This window comes from Thermobia domestica, chromosome 6, assembly GCF_964235325.1.
Source record: "Thermobia domestica chromosome 6, izTheDome1.hap1.1, whole genome shotgun sequence".
NCBI lineage: Eukaryota > Metazoa > Arthropoda > Insecta > Zygentoma > Lepismatidae > Thermobia > Thermobia domestica.
Genome location: NC_137459.1, coordinates 42,066,554 through 42,087,554, shown reverse-complemented (window position 1 = coordinate 42,087,554; position 21,001 = coordinate 42,066,554). Strand labels below are relative to the sequence as shown.

Genomic DNA, 21,001 nt, shown 5'->3' with positions numbered 1-21,001 from the left:
GAAACTGACGAGGAATTATTTAAATTATTTCATAACAAGCTAAATACCACAAGCATCCCTAGCCGAATAAAATTTGTTATTATTATTTAGTATACACTACGAACAGTGAAGTCTTTGTTCATAAAATAGTGGCTGAAAACAACTCAGAAACTCAGCAGTGTGTAGAGCATTTAGCAAAACTTCGCCCAAACCAAATGTGAAACCAACTAGTGAAAAGGCCAGGAAATAAAATCGTATATTCTCTTGTGACGAACTCAAAAATAAAAGTAGTTCATACGTACCAAAATGTACAATTTACAATATTTGTTTATAAAATTATCTTTAATAAGAAAATAAATAAATTAAAGCAAAACCAAGTAATAAAGCTTAGCACTGAAATTTTATTTTCACTGAGGACTGCCAAAATGTACAATTTACAATATTTGTTTATAAAATCATCTTGAATAAGAAAATAAATAAACTAAAGCAAAACCAAGTAATAAAGCTTAGCACAGAAATTTTATTTTCACTGTAGATACACAAACACCACAACATTAAAGCAGCTGTCTTCCAAACTTATACAATTATCTACAAACCAGGTTCATCCAACTAGGATTTCTACATTCATACATACATTTCAAGTCACAATAAGGTCTCTAAGTTTATGAACAATACTCTCTGAGAAGTGAGATCGCATATACAAAAGAACAGACAGCACTCAAGGTAAAAAGTTATTTACTTAAAAATGCCCAGAGAAAGAATTAGGTCTATACACAAAATTACACATCGATCGTCTAATCCCAAACGCAAAATTACACAGTTCACTAACATACACTTTATTCAAGCGTTTTTGATTGCTTTTATATCACTTCACTGTCGCATAGGCAAGAATTATAAAGTACTGTTATCATTAAATAATGGCAGTGTGCACACAATGTCTAGAAAACTCCACCAATACTTCTACGTGTCTTATGATACAAAAGTTATTTCCTACGTAAGTTTTCTTAGGTACAATATCTGTTTCGTAAAAAAATACTAGTGTGGAGAAACAAACAACTCTTTAAAGCATTCCTACTGGTAATTCACTTAGAACAGTCTCGCCTAGTAACGGAGAAATAAAGCTCGAAATACTTCTTTCAATACTAGGTCAAGAATTTAATACTGGGATTAGAAAAAAGTACTTCCAATGTATCTTATGATAATAATAAAAAAAACAATAAAAAAATACCAAAGTATAAACATGCAAACACATAGCAAAGTAATAGTTACTTGTTTAAACGGCAGATTGGGTTGTCGTGAACCATCTGCAAATTCACTTTGGGTCCAACGAGGTCACGAATATTGTCCAACCCATATTTTATCATCGTTGGCCTGAAAAAAAAAAAAATAAGAAGAAAGAAAGATGTAAAATCATATTCTGAATAGTATAATATTAAGACAGAGCACAATTTTAATAAAAATATGTCAGTTTTACATAAAACAGAAATATGTGGATAGTAGACACTAATACGGTTAAAGCTATTAGTAATATACTCATCAATACATGCATATTTGGCAACTGAACGCAAAAGGTTTTTCATTAAGAATATTTACTATGCTATCTGCACTTTTTTCGATTTCAGTCAATCACTTGAAAGCAACAAAGAATAAGTAATAAAAATAAAAAAGTGATCTGTTCAATGCCTAAAAAATAATATTAAATGAACCAATAACTTCGACTAACATTCCTATGCATCTATCACTTAATAATTACCAAAGTTTTAATTCGAAACTCCCACCTTCTGGGGTACTTTTTTAAAGCCCTGAATGCAAACTCATAAAATCATACCGCATAACAAAGAAGTATCAAACAAAATCATTTCTTCTGGAAATAAAAATATACAAATATCCCGCTTTTATAATGAAAACTCTTAAACTTCTGAAATTACTAAAAATTTCCCAGATTGGTGCAGATGTATTATACAGTTGCAACCTTGAGACTATAAATCTTAGTAATCTTCTCCTTTGAATATGGTAATGCACTCAAGAGTGCAATTTCTGTTACTATAATAGAAAAGTACTTTTATTTCTAGAAGGCAGTTTAGATTGAACTTCTATATCATAACGATTGATGCCATGTGATCAGATTAAGAGCTTAGAGTCAATTCTTTAAGTTTGACCCCGCTAAAGAAGATGAGACTTTTTACTGAAAATTTCGGCTGACTCAATAACTAATTCCACCTTTGGTTATAGGCCAGCAATCTAAATATACGGCCCTAAATATTTTTGTTCCGCATTCTTGAAGAAAATAACTGTTGTACTAACCAAATTATAGCCGTACTAAATACATGTTACTAGATTATTAGATGACGTGCTGGGTTGGTTACACAAATATTCATGCTCAAATCTAATATAGTTCCGGTATACATCCTATTAAGTTGGAACAGTGCAGTTTATATATATATATATATATATATATATATATATATATATATATATATATATATATATATATATATGCAATTAAATCATCACAATCGTAAGTTAGAAAATAACAGATTCGCTTCATTTCACTACAGGAATTATTTTATATTGCAAGAATGTTCTTACACATTGATTTATACCTCAAGCGGTAGCTTCAGTAATTTTAGATCTGCAGCTTCCCTTTCACTAGACACAGCGATACACAGGGGGACTGTTAATTATCAGAAATTAGTATTACTCATAGACTAAGGCAATTTTCTTCTATAATAATGATTGTGTTTCATAGAGAATAAATATTTTGGATTTTATATAAATAAGTACAATATTATTCACATTTAGTAGTGAGTGTTAATGGTAGTGTGCTTCATGTGGATTGGCGACAAAGCTTGTTAAATATTGCATTGTCCTTAAAGTAAACGGTAAATGTGAAAAACTTTCATATTAAATGTGCATCTGCATACGATTTTGGTGATTTGTTAACATCCTTCTATTTTCACTTAAGCTATGGTTTATTCCAATCAAGAAGCATACGATATGCAGCAAATATTAGAAGAATATAGAGGCAATCACAATAAAGCTCAAGGAGTGTAGCAAAAACGATTTTACACATATATTCTCACACATGAAATGTTTTCATTGCTGGCTAGGCGAGTGAGAAACAGCGGTATCATTCAGCCTCATCATAATAAAAACAAAAGATTCGCCGCACAGTGGATAGTCTTGGAAACCGGACAAAAATATTTACCATTTAGTATCGCAAAATAAATTAAATTAATTTGTGTTTACCTACAGTTTTAAAGATACATTATAGCCAAAGCCTGGTTCTGCAGTTTGGAACAGTCACGAAAATCAGGGAAATTACATTATCTTGTGTATTAATTATTATTATTATTTTTTTATTGCTTTAAACTGTTTATGGTAGATTCTTTGAAATATTTTAAGAAAAAATTCTTAGTTTTGCTATCCATTAACATTTGCTACGTCAAATAATGGATAAAAAAGTAACATAAACATAAAATAGAAACAGCAATACACTTTTTTAGATATACTGTACAAAGTGTGGACAAAATTCTGGATAGGGATAAATATTTGAGAAACTGTAAATGCAGTCGATCCGAAGTCAATTGGGATCAATGTTGGTGGTAGGGAGAAACATTATGACGTTGTTAAGATTGTCGTCCGCTATCTTGATGGCCGCCATATCGGTATCAACTTGTTTATTTTAAATGGCAATATGGTCATGTGACATATTAAACGTCATCCCCATTAGAAGAGAAATCCAACGGTAAAGTTATTTTTCCAAAATCTGCAACGGTTTCGAAGTTGTAAATGAATTTAGGATAGGTTATGTTATCTTTCAGACTTAAATTTTGTTATGTGTGGAGCATTGTATAGACGGAAACTGACCGTCTCTATTTTTTTCTTGTGGGTAGTATGGGATGTTAACTCGAGAGGAAAGAATCGAAATTATTCTTTTGGCTGGAGGACGTAATTAGGATGTCGCTCATTCAAGACAGCTGCTATTATTGGTGCACTGCGTCCTGTAAGTCGAAAATGTTTGTTCCTAACCTCAGCTGCCTCTTCTCAGAGTTACTCAATAGGCAAAATAGCATGTTTTATGATTGCTGGGCCATGAACTAAAACTTTATGTAGGGCTGGAGTCATCGTGTACCAATCATATAGTTTCACATAATGTTCTGCAGTGGCAGTAGCGAAGTTCTGAAATTTCTCCATGTCTATTTCATGGCCACTAGAAATTGAATACAGAATAATCTTTTTTTTTTAATCAAGTTTAAATCCAGATTAGTTATTCGGGCAGCAGTTTCGTGGTCAGCAAAAAACTCCCTGAAATGTTCCCATCGTTCGTATTGCCATGGCCTTGCTTAGGAACGTCCACTAATAAACCCATCTCTTGACTGCTAAAAAAACTACCTCGTCTCTGAAATTGTTTAGAATTTATTTTCTTCGTCTTTTTAACTATGATTTTCTCTTCTTCTGATTTCAATTGCCATTGTTTAATAGAGATTTTGTAGGCTAGGTGTAATATTGATTCGAGAAACCTGATCTTTGTATGAAAGGACAGATAGTCCAAACAAGGACAGACAACAAATTTCATGCGTCATAATTCATGGTGGAGTTTATGAATTTAAAAGTTTCGGTAAATGGCATACTTAAATACCTACCCCACTTGAATAAATTACTTCTACTTTTCTGTATAAACTCAACCAACTAAAGATTAAACTCAAAGGTTTATATCAGGGAATTGCTGTAAGGCCTTCTGAACTTACGTAAAAAACAAATTAGATATAATTTATATATATATACATAATTTCCATGGGGCAGTTTCGAGCAAAATTATATTCTTGGAGTAAGTTAACAAAAGAGTGAACTTTTAAATGCAAAAGGCATCATTGATCAACTAGAATCAGAACATAAACAAGAACACTTCCTAACTTTATAAACTTTACATTTTTTTCTTGCAAAAAGCTCTTGACATTTCATTACATATTTAACCACCAAGACTTCGAGCTAAAATCTTCACATATCATAAAATTAAAATTTCTATCAATGGCTTTTAAACAATACAGTATTTTGTTGATAATGACCTTAATACAATTACTAAAATTAATACCTCAAAAACTGTACTTGCGGCCACACTAGTTTAAATTCGCATGGCCAGAAAAATTGAGTGACTTCAGCAATTATCATTTACATTCATTTCATATTTTAATAGTGGAATCTATGTTTACAAGATCCGCCAGTTATCGAAGAACAAGAAATAAACTTTATTTCATGTATTTTTTAAATTTTATTTTTTCGGCTTTTGTTCGGGTTTTAGGGTTGAATACTCCACTGTGAGTCGCTTAGAAATGGAAGAATCTCAAATATTATTGCATCGGCAAATGTGTATGTTCATGATTCTCTAAGGTGAAGATCAATGCGTTCTGGTGTCAGTAAATGCACAGTATTTCGTATTTTGAGAGAAACCAGATTTCACCCGTACAAAATATCTCATCAGGATCTCACACCAAATGATATTCATGAGATTCGAAAGGAGTTTACCTAGGGAATTCTAGCCTGTTCAATTGCTTTCGCTGGATACCCTACCATAATCATATAAACACACACACACACACAAAAAGGAAATATAATATATAACAAGCTTAACCTGCGCTCCGTACACAGCGCATCATTCACATATGAGTATGGATCTCCTTGTCATTCCTCACAACATCTGTACATATCCCTTTACAGACAAGTGAAAGACGTCTTGATAAAAATCGGCAATGGGTACCATAAAGGGGAGATTTTTTCGATTACTTTTTCAATATCTTGCACCATTTGCAAGATTGAGCCTACTTCCGGTTGGAGTTTCTAATTCATGTATGACCAGTGTTTTTTCTTCTTGCATGCGTAGTAAGCAAATACATTACACACACAATTAATTATAATGTCAGTAATATATGGTGTTCATTGAGCAAAACACTACAAACAATAAAGATTCATGTTAGTTTGGAATAATGGTTATCCTTTGTTTTTCATTACCATTTGGCCATGAAACAAACGCCTGAGCGATATACAACCCCTGTATACAACTATGTTGTGTTGGAATGTATGACTCTTAGGGTATGATGCTTTACTTTCTTTTTTTAATTTAAACACTTCCAGTGTACCCCTAAGAATGTAATAAAGAAATAATGGCTACTTTTTTTAATATTCTATTAAATCTGGACAATCTACACAATTTTGGAATCGACCAGCGTAAACGGCACGTTTCTAGCACTTGTGGTTTTCAAGATCTCATTGTCGAAAACATATAAAACTAACATTTTAATATATAGATTGAAGCGGTTAGAGGATAAAGGTGGTATGTAACAAATTGTACATTTCGGGACAATAGACTTTCACAGTATGTTAACATACCCTTCACCGTTTCCAAATCTCTTCTCTGGAACGAGGACTCACTAAATGATGTGTTATGTAGACAGTGGTGCCCACCCCCCCTTATGTCCATGACGCACCCCCCCCCCCCCAATTGTCTATCCGTAGGTGTTCTTCCATGAAAAAAATCTCCTTTTCGATTAATTATACCCCCCTCATCAAACATATTTATATAGATTTTTAACCCCCCCAAATATTTCAATGACGCAGTTTGCGTCATAGCCCCCCCTTGTGGGCACCCCTGATGTAGATGACTAACATATAACACGTGCATGAACCGCCAGAATTCAACGTTTCGAAAAATGTAACATAACACCTTTATCTTGTAAGCGCTTCAATTTTAGAAATAAACAAAAATCCAGTATGTGATTGTTTTAAACGAAATATTAATAAAAAGAAATACTAGATACTTACAGATATTAATAAAATTTACGATGTGATTTCGCAGGATGTCATAACTAAAATCCTAAAGGGTAGGTCAGTACCCTACAAGTGGGCTACTAGACAATGTAATTAAAGACATTTTTAATCTCAATTTGTCTCTCAAAGTTTAGAATCCTATTCTTTGCTGATACCAATGATGTCATGGTAACTCGATGGAAAGTTTATTTGATATTTTAAACTAAAAGATTGTAAAATTAGGCTGTTTCAAGGATTTGAGTCTTGAGTGTGGTAGGGGATTCTATTCATACTCTATTCAAGCTGAAATGTCCGTTCTTCGCACGGGGAGAATAGTTTTATGGAAGATATTTGAATCCCGTTCTCAACTTAGGATACACATTTCAGTGAAAGCGTAACGATAAAAACACATAAAATAATTTATTTTTGACATAAATGCTTGAACCCCCATACCCACTTAGAATACGCCCTTTAATCACAGCGACATAAGAATTCAGCTTGAGGTATGTCCTAACTATGTTCCAGAATTCATTTCAAACTGGTCAAAAGTTTTCCCGTGATGCACCACAAGCAACGGATAACGTCGTTATTGGACATTTTTCACCCCATTTCCAGTCCTATCCCGATGGGGGATGAATTTGGATTTAAACGACAATAGGAATGTCACTATTCATCTCAAAGACCCCGAAAACTTATAAAGAAACTTAATTATTTTGTTGGAAAACGAGTATATACCTTTAATAGTATTCCGAACTTAACTACTAAAAAAAAATGATGCAAAAAGTATTGTGAAACCAAAAGTAATCATATTTTTTTATTCTGAGAATTAGTTATTTGTGTTCACAACGAGAGTATGAGAATGTATTTTTTTTTTCTTTAACATCTAGCCGTGACACCATGTGTTTCGTATTCTCTCACGTGCGCTTGGGCCTTACTGAGTTCTGTTGCATAACATATTGTTTTGAAATTACATCTCTGAAACCAAGATGAGAAATTATCTACATTGGGCACGTTCATAACTTTGAAACTGTAATCTAAACAACGTACTTATTGCGAAAATCATAACTTTTTTTTAATATATGGAAACTTTCATGCAACAACTTTGAAACTGTAATCTAAACTTTGAAACTCTAATCTAAACTTTGAAACTGTAATGTAAACTTTGAAACTGTAATATAAACTTTGAAACTGTAATCTATACTTTGAAACTGTAATGTAAACTTTGAAACTGTAATCTAAACTTTGAAACTGTAATCTAAACTTTGAAACTGTAATGTAAACTTTGAAACTGTAATGTAAACTTTGAAACTGTAATCTAAACTTTGAAACTGTAATCTAAACTTTGAAACTGTAATGTAAACTTTGAAACTGTAATGTAAACTTTGAAACTGTAATCTAAACTTTGAAACTGTAATCTAAACTTTGAAACTGTAATCTAAACTTTGAAACTGTAATGTAAACTTTGAAACTGTAATCTAAACTTTGAAACTGTAATCTAAACTTTGAAACTGTAATCTAAACTTTGAAACTGTAATGTAAACTTTGAAACTGTAATCTAAACAACGTACTTATTGCGAAAATCATAACTTATTTTTTTATTAATATATGGAAACTTTCATGCAACAAAGCACTAGCGAGAATGCTGAATCACCAGCACAGATGGCATCAACTTGTACCTGATGGTGTTGCCTGTCAACGGAAGTCTCTAGTCCTCGAGAAACTCACATTTGGTCTTACTGTGGTACTTATCTTAAAAATAGAAATATAAATGAATGCCAATAGTGCAAAGTGCGTCTCATGAAACGTGAATGGGGCTTCATGGATTCTGTTTATGCGACAAGAGAATTCCATAACTTTAAATGCACAACATGAATGTTTAAATGGTATTTTGAGGAGAGGTATGGCTTTAAATGTACGTACAAAATTTAATAAAATGTGATTTTGCCCAATAAAACAAAATTTGACTCAACTAAACTCACTGGGACGTGTTTTCCATAACTCTGTTGGCTACTGATCCAGTGCATACACTGATGTGCAACTTGATAAGCAATTTTCGTGAATACATGATCACTTCTGAAATAAACCTCTTTGCAAATTAACAAAACTTTACAATGAAAACACAGAAACTTAAATACCACTAAGTGTATTCTAAAATCCTTTGATTTATGTTATAAGCTACATTCACTTAATGCCAGAAAAGAAGTCCTGAAGCTACGGGAGAGTAAAAAGGAATAAAGATTGGATTTATGTGTTCGTCGAAAATGAATTTACCATTGCATTTTGTGGATAATTCACCAAAACGATATTCCACTGCACAAGCATAAAATGCAAAAGATAATGCACACAGCTCAACATAAGTTTGCTACACGTCGTTAGTGGATAAAAACCAAGCACTCAACCACATCTGAAATCATCTTAGAATTTTCGTTTTTAAATGTTTCTAAAGTCACGTTCTTAGCAAATCGAAATTCCCTGGTTTTTGGCAGAATTTCCTGTGTTTTCCTTGTTTCCTCAGATTCGTTTACACTTTCCCAGATTTGTCACCACCTCCTTTTGTTTGTTTGTTTGTTTCTTTAACGAGTGACGCTAAAATATAGAAACTGTAGACTTTCTACATAGCTTCATTTTTTAAATCTATACAAGTATTTGTAAGACCCAAATTACTCCTTATAAGAATAGGGTATAAAAATTAATATTTTAGGAACATTACCTTTATTCGAAAGACTTCCTGTAAATGGACACAGCTTTAATGCCTTTATTAACAGCTTGCTCTGCAAGTCTGTTCGGCAGAACAAGGCGCACAGCGGTTTGTATGTCTGTACTGGACATTGTTCTTCGATTGATTTTCTTTGCCAGTTTGGCGGCTTCCAGAGCAATACGGTCGAAGATGTCATTCACAAAGCTGTTCATGATACTCATAGCTTTGCTAGATATACCAGTGTCAGGAAGTACTTGTTTTAATAATCTATATATATAACAACTAAAATTATCCTTCCTCCTCCTCTTATTCAACCTTCTTCTTCTTCTTCTTGCCTCTATCTGTCGTCTGGCTTTCATCTTTCGTACGTGGTCTAGTAGGAGCTCCTTCAAACTCTATAAAATAATAATAATAATAATAATAATAATAATAATAATAATAATAATAATAATAATAATAATAATAATAATAATAATAATAATAATAATAATAATAATAATAATAAAGTGTATTGGTATTTAAAGTATCGAAGACGAAGTTCAATAATAATTTTCAATATTCTAAGAGCAAACAAATATGTCTGACAATGTATTTGCGTGACACAAAACTAATAAATAAAATATTACTCGAGCTCAGTGTTTGCATTGATCTCTTCATATTGAAAAACTATTACAGCATTACAGAAATAAACAAGAAATAAGAAATAAAACATTGTTATTACATTTTTATGTACCACCCAACTGTTATTTACTTTTCAGCTTGGAATGCGCTATTATTATAGCATAGTGTAGACAACTTTTTTTTCTATATTTACTAAACGATAAATTTGCTCGAGCCGTGAATGAATAATAGTTTAAGGTAATGCTAATATGTACCCAGTGATATTTATAACAAAATTGTCGAAGTGTTCGTAAATTAAAGTTTATAAAGAATTATTTTACACGGAGCTAAATACAGAACATAATTTCAAGTATTCTTCGTTTATCACTAATGATGTAACATTTTGCGTCTTCAACAAGTGAGGTGTTGGGTAGTGGCTATTGACAATCGAACGATTAGTTTAGTTTCTGAAGCCTGTCCCAATAGTAAATGAGAGAATTACCTGTTTTGGGAACAAGAACAACTTTTAACTGAATATCCTGTAGAATATAATACGAAAACTATTTATAAAATGCAATTACTACTTTTCCCGGACATTAAATAAGAACATAGTTTAAGGTAGAAAAAGGAGGTAGTAACAAGAAACCTTGCCCTACTGCTTACATCCGGCAACAAAGCCATGTCTTGCCACTGCTGACGAGTTTGGTTTGAAGATTTTTTTCTTTTTTTAGCTTGAGAATTTATTTATAAATGATAACATTATGGTAATGCCGAACAGATTAAAAATTTGGGTATAGTGTTTGACAGAAATATGAAATTTATCTATCATATTAATGATATAATCCAAGGGACGAAAAGAATAATATGATTTATTTTCCCACAATGGCTTGAATTTAAGAATGCCAGTTTGTTACGTATATTGTAAGGTTCCGCATGTCTTCACACCAGGCTGTAGCCATGTGTTTACTACACGTGTTGGCAGTAAACAAATATAACGCAGACGACAGTACCGAAGAGGAGTCGCCCACCATCGCCAACAGTCAGCAAGACAAAGATCACCGAAGGTGGCCGACATTTTAGGATAAAAGACAGCAGCACGTCTCAAGAAGCATCAATCTTTCCAGGTTGTTCAAACGACCAAAGCCCTAAGGCGCCTGGCCATTGGGAACACCTTACCCTCTCACGACGCTTAGTCAATTGAGAGATACCTTTCCTAAAAAGCCCTACGACGCTTGGTCATTGGGTTCCCTTTCTCTCTCACGACGCCCGGTCACCGAGAGACACCTAACCACACAAACTCGTTCCCTCTCACGAAGCCTGGTCAAAGAGAGTAACCTCACCTACAAAAGCCCTACGACACTTGGTCATTGGGTTCCTTCCTCTTTCTTACCTAAAAATATTAGAGGAAACTACTTATTGTAATATATTTCTGTATTCAGGAGTATCTTTTATAATAAAAGGTGATGGGAAAGTCCAATCTCTCGTGTACGATAATTGCTCTACCCTACATAAATAGAGAGTATTACTTATTATTAAATAGAGAAACTTAATTTTACAATATTTATACAAGACGCTTGCAAGATCAAGACTAGAGTTTGGAATAGTATAGGTATAACATTGGCAAACAAAATTAAGTCAGTCCAAAAATGAATGACTAAAGACGCCCAAATTGCAAGCCGTATTCGTGGAGAGCGTGCATAAGTTTTAAACTTAGAAATTTATTTACTAATCTTTTCCAAAACTAGAAGCCATGGATAAAAGTATACAGAGTAATCAAATTTTCGTCGTGTAGATAGTTAGAATTCCATAATAACCACCATTTTGATTACTTCAAAAGCACACAAATTAAAAATATAACAACACAAATACATAAACAATGTATTAAAAACAATAAATTATTAGAACCATCTGCAGAATAACACAATTGGAAACAATTAAATTTATAACATGGAATATACAAACTTTAAATGTCATTAAGAACAAAGAATATAATATCACCTGAGACGTAGCATCCCAGGGATAAAGTTCCTGTAACGCAATTATATATGGCATATTAAAAATTTTTCTTTCTTCTGATAACCGATCACAAAAATTACTACCGTTTTGTGTAAAAGTAAGAAATAACGTGCTTTAAGTGTATTTTTCTCCAACTACTGTATTGTAATTTCTGAGTTGTACTGTAGAAATATAATTTTATTTTTAGATTCTGGTTTACAAGATAAGTTAATGATGAAACGGGATTCTAAAAAGTGAGTATATATTCTGGATACTGACAAAATGGAGCTAAAGACTTTTAATTATTTGGTACGTTTAAGAGTAAGGAAAAAAAAAACAGTATCCATAAAACCTTCGCACAGTAACTACTGTATATTTATCAAGGTTATTCAAGTTTAACGTTAAAGAAAGATGGAACATAAAAGAACTGATAGATTTCATCGAGGTAAACAAAATCATTTGGCTAAGTGAAAATCTCCATGCGTAGTTTCAAAGAAAATCAATCACGCCACTTATTACTAATCCTAAAATACACATTAAACAAGCATTTCATTTTGACACTTGCAAGACGACAGTATATAGTATGCTTAATGAAATGTGCTGCTACTGCATTAGATTTTAGCGTCCTTTTCAACACAGAGGTTAGTGGAGCCGTAGTGACTCAGTGGAAGAGCGTTCACCTCTGGTGCATGGGGTCCTTGGTTCGATTCCAGCTCATACCAAGTGAACTTTGTGGTGGACAAACGCCGTGTGCGAGGCTTTTCTCGGGGTTTTCCCGTTTCCTACCACTTTCTTCATTCCACTATTTCATTCATTTCACATCACCGTCTCCTTTAGCCTAACCAGCATAACCGTGAGACTTAAACCTAAAGATTTCACTTTATTCAACACAGAGGTTATTATGAAACAGATACCCATGGTTTAACTTGGAATCCAAACCACGTGAACTCCCATTGGAATTGAACCTGGTCTCCCACGCCAAAGACTAGTTAATGAGACACGAGACCCTCAAATTATGAGAAACTCTTAAACATTCTTTTTTTTTTAAATCATGATATTGTCCAAGGAGAAAGCATATATTGGTCGATATATTACATCGAGATTAAGAAAATGGCATACATAAAGGTGAATACTCATGTGTAGTTTTCGAGAAATCGTGAGAAGCAAATTTTATAGCATTAAATGCATGTCGTCCGTTGCCAATCTGGTAGTTCTTATTCTAGAAAAGTTATTATTAGTATTATTATTATTATTATTAGTAGTAGTAGTAGTAGTAGTAGTAGTAGTAGTAGTAGTAGTAGTAGCAGTAGTAGTAGCAGTAGTATCGAAGCAGGCCGAAACAGTCAAGTTTCTTGGTCTTCTGATAGATTTGTCCTGGTCTCAACATATTGCAAAATTATCTTATGAATTATCCTCCGTAAGTTTCCTAATAAGGTCACTTGTTCCCATTTTAAGCAGAAAAGCAGTACTAAGAGCTTACCATGCACTGTTCTACAGCAAAATCAGACATGGAATAGCCTTTTGGGGTTCATCCACTGAATTTAAGAAAGTTTTTAGATTCTAAAAGAAAATGATAAAAATAGTCACCAATACTTCATTTGATACTTCTTGCACAACGTTATTCAAATACCTAAATATTCTTCTACTGCCTTCATTATATATTAGGGTGGTCCTTATTTTACAACATTGTAATCTTTTTTCGGAACACCCCTTCATTTGGTACCACTTGTCGAAATACTATCCTGTGCAAAATTTCATTCCAATCGAATGAGGATAAATGGTGCCACACAGAGCCTAAAGTTTTTGTTCATTTATTGGGAGCTTTTGAATTATCCAATAGATGGCAGCACCTATAAAGATATAGTAACGAACATTTACAGGCGACATTTTCAAATTCTTTCGTGTGATTTTTAAGAAAATGTAGTAAGTTAAGATGTGCTAAAAAATATATTGATTACATAAATGTCATATTTAATATGTTTTTTTGGCATAAAGTTTATTTTAACCACATGCACTTGATTTTATGTTTCTGCTGAGTACCACAGGGTTCTAGTATCAAATCTTTGTTCCTTTTGTTCTTCTTTGAAAGCTTTTTCGTTGATAAAATTCCATCTTTCAAAATTATTTTTACATGACAAAATATTGGGTTTTATCAGAGCTTCTCTAGTGACTGATGGAATACGTCAAAGATTTTCTACAGAATCATGAGATATAATAAATTGCTTACCGAGCTGCTTTTGGAGCTACTGGAGTACTCCGAAGATACACCCTCGCCAGCTTGTGAATTCTTGCTCATCTTCACTTGTGAACCTGCGCAATGGAATAAAACAGATTTTGTATAAAGTGTTCAGAACAATATAAACAAATTTTGTATATACATAGAGATATAATTTATTATATATCGACAGAAGAAAACCGTTTTACATACTCTGCTATATCACTAAATTAATCCCGACACTAGTCAGATTATTACATGTTTCAGACCTACATATTAAACGAAAACTTACAATGACACACATTATTCAGTACAACAACTAAGAACACTGTAGCGTCACAAACAAATTTTGGATACATCTATAACAGTGAAAATGCAACTGAGACGGACGAAACAACGCACAACCAAAGCATGAAATGTTGCGACTTAATAGGAACAAAACTACAAGGGATTAAATATTTTTACTTTTTTCTAAAGGATTTTATTTAAAAAAAAGAAAAACTGCTTATTAAAAAAATATGATGCCGTTTACAGCAATTTGATATCTTAAACCGATCCGGAGACATGAAAAACATTGCTAAAGTTTGTAACACTGTAATATTATATGGTTGCGAGAATATGTTACGGCAGCTGAATGCCGCTAATTCTAGCTTCGCAACTGCGTGTAGCTTAAATAAAAATGAAATCTGATCAAAACAAATACTTATAATTACTACTATGTGTTATAAGTTTCGCCAATATGTTATTGCCTTCATCAGACAGAATGTTTAATAATAATAATAATAATAATAATAATAATAATAATAATAATAATAATAATAATAATAATAATAATAATAATAATAATAATAATAATATAACAATAATAATAATGTTTATTTCTGTGCCATGAACAGCCTAACGGCAAAAATACAGCACTTTATCAGACAAGATAAAAACGTATTACATACAATGTAACCTACTTACTGAAACAATAAAACAATGATAAAATAGCATATAAGATACAGTTCATTATATCTAAGACTAAGTTATAGATTATATTTAAGATAGTTCATAGATAAACTCAGTTCATACATAAATTTTTAATATATGAAAACTTATTCTGTATTCTGTTGTGCTTTTGAAGTGTGGGATCTGAACATTCGTCACCTCGGAATTAGAGTTATTTATTTATTTATTTATTTCGGAAAAACAACAGGCAAATGCCTATGCAGAGGAATGTCGTCTTGCTTTCCTCACTGTAAATTTTGTGCGAGGCATTCTGTTACTAAAACACGAAAAGAGTTCTCGTTACATAATATCATAATATGTTCTCAATTTTATTCAAAATTAATCACAACTAGCACCAGTTACCCGCTTCGCTGGGTTAAATTAAGAAAAAAAAATAGTAATATGTTTCATTACTCAGTCACTTTTTACTATTACTAAAGCGCTCTTTCATATCGGTCATTTTCGATGATTTTTATACATCCCCTCCCCCATGTTGCGGGGCACGGCATCGGAGTTGTCATTGTTCATCTCAGCGACCCCAAAAACTCTAATTCAACACTGATATTGGTCTTTTCGATCACTTTTATATATCTTCCCCTGCTATCTCCCTCCCTAAGTTCTAACGTCAAAGTGAAATGATAAAAAACATCTCAGGCCAGAACCTCATCTATGTTAAAAATTTGATCGAACTTGATCGTTTGGTTCAAGAGTTCTTAAGTTTTATTTATTTTTTAACTCCTCCCTCCCTCACTCCTAAGTTCTATCGTCAAAGTGAATAGATAAATGCCATCCCAGACCCGAATGATGAAATCACAAACACAATCACTTTCATTTTTATTTTTTTACATATATATATATATATATATATATATATATATATATCTTTCTCCCCCCCCCCCCGTTGCACCGTCAAAGTTAAATGGCAAAAAATATCCGAGACCCAAACGTCATCTATGTTGAAAATTTGATCAAGATGGTTGGGTGGTTCAAGATTAAGTTTTATTTATTTTTATATATAAATCTTCCCCTCCCTTCCCCCTCCTAGGTTCTATCATCAAAGTAAAAATATAGATAAAAAAACTTTCCAAGCCCGAACCTCATCTATAATGTTCGGATTTGTATGTAATTACATTTTTTTCCCCCTTCATATAGGTTCGTCAAATCCTTAAATGTTTGTGATTCACACCTGTAGGGTGCTTCAACTCAAGTTTCATATTACATATTTTTACATACTTTGACCAATATTACATATTTCTATGGCTTCTACATATTTTTTTACATAAAACTGTTTTAAATTTTGCGTTTACTGCAAATTTATTTATTTTTTTTTAAAAAAAAATAAACTCTCCAACTCTGCAAAGCTTGCATCTAAATTCAATTTTGTCATGTCTATCTTTTCGTTTATTTACTGAAAGAGAAATACTGGTATATCTCTCTTTTTTCTTATTTGTCAAACCATGTTTTGCAGAATTTTCACCGATAACAAAAGAAATATAAGAAGAAACAAGTAAAAATCCTCCCTCCGAGGTACATTAGCAGCGCCCTTTATTCTCAACTCTGGATGAAGACAGATCACGTGCCTGACTGGCGACTGGCCAGGAAATTCCTAAAATGAAGTCTATTTGATTGTTATCGGAGGTCGGACGGGAAAAAAGATGAAAGCAAATCCTGCAATTCAAGTTAAAACTGTATACTAGTGTGCTTCCAAGAATTTACTGCAAGAGTTCGTTCCAAGAAGCTGGCGACAATGGTAATATCACAGCAGGTAACCTAAGCTTTCAAAGAACTTCGGTTGTTCAACTGAATGACAGGAGGACAGTACTCTAATATTACAGTTGCAAAACGCACGTGTTCTGTATTAACCGTCGAAGTTAGAAATGGATCCGGTTGTCTCAACTTTATCCGCGAAATTGCGGTCGTGGGTAACTATCGATGATGCGTTTACTATGGACGGTAAAGTTGTGTTGTGCCAAGTGTGTGATAAAAGAAATGGATGTTCAATGATATCTCAGTTAGAACAACATGTACGAATTGCACTCCACGCAAGAAATAAAAATTTGCGAACTGATGAAAAAAAAAAAAAAAACAAGTACTCTTGGCACAAACGCATCAAGATACTTCAGTGAGTTTTTCAAAGACTTGTGCCACGCAATGATAGCAGCAAACATTCCTTAGAACAAAGTTCAAGTGCCAAAATACCGTGCTTTTCTGAAGAAGTACTGCGGGCGTCGAATTCCTGACGAATCCACTCTTCGAAAGTGTTATCTCGAAGTTTGTTATAGGGAAACTATAGATACCATTAGGGCAGAAATAGGTAGTTCATATATTTGGATTTCTGTGGAGGAAACAACAGACGTTGTGGGACGTTATGTAGCAAATTTAGTGATTGGAAAGTTAAGTGAAGATGCTCCATCTAAATCCTATCTTATTGCGAGTAAATTGCTGGAACGCACGAATCATTCCACGATTTGTAACGATGGTCTTAAAGTGTTGTGGCCGGGAGGAGTTCAGGAAGAAAAAGTCCTTGTTCTCTATACAGACAGCGCAGCGTACACGTTAAAAGCGGATAGAACACTTACAGTTTTTTACCCTCACTTAATTCATTTCACCTGTATGACCCATGCTCTTCAGCGTGTTGCTGAAGAGGTGAGAGACAACTTTTGCGAAGTAAATCAACTAATTTCTTCCACGAAAGAAGTTTGTTAAGGCTCCACATCGTGTTCAAGTTTACAGAGATCAACTGCCAGACGTGCCACTTCCTCCGGAGCCTGTGCTAACGCGATGGGGCACTTGGATACAGACAGTACATTTCTACAACGAACATTTTCAAAAAATTAAGCCTGTTGTTCATTCATTTCCATCGGAGTCTGCTGTGTCAGTTGGCATTGCTCAGAAACTGTTTAATGACTCAAAAGTAATGTGTGATATCGCATACATAGACAGCAATTATGATTGGCTACCTACAAGCATTAAAAAGCTAGAGACTGTTGGGCGGCCTCTTCCGGAATCCATGGAAATCATAGAGGATGCAAAGAGACTGCTGCAAGGTGTGTGTGGAGATGTAGGAGAAAAAGTTCGAAAGAAACTAAATGCAGTGCTGGAAAGAAACCCGGGTTACGACAGCCTATTGGCAGTGTGTGAGATTCTCAGTGGTGAAACAAGACCCCCCTGAAGATATTTCCCCCAACTACATCCCCCTGTTGAAATACGCTCCTGTTACCTCATGTGATGTGGAGAGATCATTCTCTGCATACAAGAATATTTTATCCGATCGCAGTCAAAATTTTACTTCTGATCATTTGGAAATGCACTTTGCAACCCATTGTGCAACAACACACTGTTGAACTGCAGGCACATCTTTTGTAAGTATTTTATTTCTAATTAAAAATGTTCATTAGTGAAAATATTCTTCAATCTTAGTTCAGCTGGTATTGTTTAAAAGATATAGGGCTGCTTTTCCCTGCATGAAATAAATATATATAAGACAATACATTTCGTCTTAAGTTGCTTTTAGTATTTAAATTTGTATATTGCGTATAATTCATTTCAAGATTGGGCCGTGGTGACGGATGTGCATTAGTGTAAAAGTTTCCAGATTTGAAACGGGACCACACCACACCACATGAGATTTCTGACGTACAAATGCTGTGTGCATTGTTTTTCTCGGGGCTTTCTTGTTTCTCTCTAGCCGATTTACATCTTCCTTCATTCACGTCTGATTGTTATTATCCTGCAATCAGTCACGTCAGTGACGTATGGCTGTCTCAGCTGTTCAATCATTTCACTTCATTGGGGGACTTGCATTAAGCAGGATAAAGTGTAGTAGATAAGATTTTCCTTTTTATTTTCATAATTCGTTTAAATATTGCATACTCATACGCGTGTTAATATTACGTTTTCATAAATATGTAACATATGTAATATTACATATTCTTATATAATATTACATATTTCTTACATTTTTAAGCGATTTTTGTTACATATTTACGTACATATTTAGGGGGTTGATATTACATAAAAATCCGGACTCTACTCATCTATGTTGAAAATTTGATCGAGATCGGTCGGGTGGTTTAAGAGTTATTAACTCACGAACATAGTCACTTTTATTTTTATATATATTGATTTTAGTATATCTCCCCTTCCTCCCCCTCCCCTACGTTGTTCTGTCAAAGTGAAATGATAAAAAATATCTCAAGCCCGAATCTTATCTATGTTCAAAGTTTTATCGAGATCGGTCGTTTCGTTCAAGAGTCATTAAGTTTTATTTATTTTTTATAATCCCTCCTCCCCCTACCCTAAGTTCTACCGTGAAAGTGAGTAGCTAAAAATACTCCCAGGCCTGAATCACATCTACGTCAAAAATTTGATATAGATTGGTTGGCCGGTTCAAGACACTAAGAGTCACAAACATAGTGACTTTCAATTTTATAATATAGATAAAAGATTGTCTTTTCGATATTCAGGTGGTTGCGTGGTTGATTTGAAATTTACCGTCACGTTCAACATTGAGGCAAATAAGATGTGGACCTACAAATTTAGGTAGGATTTTCTTCTCTAGAATGGAAATCATAATTTTTTCATAATAATGACTATGAATATGAAATTTGTGGAAGAAGGAAAAGTTATATATAACCCTTAATTTCAAACTATTTTTAATGTATATGTAAGAATTATTTTCAGTAATTATGTGATGGAATCCAAAGCTTCAATTTTTCATTGATTTATTTTTTAATTAAGAACCAAATATCATTACCCTTCCATGCTTTCACTGACCCAATTGAAGAAAGCAAGAAAGCTCTCGAAATATAATTGTGACGCTAAAAGTCATTGAAAGGAGTCCAGGTGAAGGGTGAGTAATGGATACTCATGTGACTTGTGCCTTGTGTTTATTATATAATTTGGAAAATCTAGTGTTTCTTGTTCTTATTCATTATGATATACAGTATTTTATGAATAATGTATCTTATCTATAAGGATTTAGAATTTACAGACATAGATTTAGATGTATGTATGTTGCTCAACAGTTTTTTTTTTTTTTTTTTTTTTTTTTTAATTTTCGTTTTAGAGCAAGATAAATTGCAACTTGTAGTTCTCAAGTGAAATAGAGCAAATACATACACTTCATAATAAATTATTTGTGTTTCTAATGCTTTGTAAGAATATATCAGAAACTACAAAAATTACAGTATTTCAAGCACCTTACTTTCATGTTCCTGTTTGCCACTTATGCTTAATTTTCGATGATATCATACTCATGAATTTTCTCGAGGTTTAATCCTGATATTTATAGATATGTATAGTTCGTTTAGAACATTTTTAAACTAAGCGTATGGAAAGGAACCTTCCCTGCTCCTAGTTAAATAGTTTGAGAAAAGGAGGCAGACCCAACAACCAATAATAATAATAATAATAATAATAATAATAATAATAATAATAATAATAATAATAATAATAATAATAATAATAATAATAATGTACTGTTGCCAATTTTCGTAGTTTCCAAATTTAAGTTAAAAATTCACTTTATATATGCTACCGAATTATGTGTAAATATGTATCGTAATTTTTTTATGATAAATACAAATCAAATTCCTGAGTTGTTTTATTGAAATTCTTGCTTATACCTCTTTATACCATCACATGTTCTATTCCGAATATGTTTATCTGTGTTCAAAGAGTGGAGCATTAGTAAGTTTCCTAACTTTCTATTTGAATTG

The 21,001-nt window shown here is 33.0% G+C and overlaps 1 protein-coding gene across 1 annotated transcript in view; it reads right to left on the bottom strand.

The window, feature by feature from the left end:
• Nucleotides 1-373: 373 nt before the first annotated feature.
• LOC145687654 (putative histone H2B 4) overlaps nt 374-21,001 on the bottom strand; it is a 37,380-nt gene continuing 16,752 nt past the window's right edge. Inside the window, exons 2-4 of the mRNA XM_081761114.1 lie at nt 14,304-14,386; nt 9,494-9,876; nt 374-1,350 (exon numbers count right to left, since the gene is read on the bottom strand). Of these exons, the coding sequence (XP_081617240.1) occupies nt 9,496-9,876; nt 14,304-14,372 (450 nt within the window). The 5' untranslated portion in view covers nt 14,373-14,386 and the 3' untranslated portion in view covers nt 374-1,350; nt 9,494-9,495. The remainder of the gene's footprint in view (nt 1,351-9,493; nt 9,877-14,303; nt 14,387-21,001) is intronic.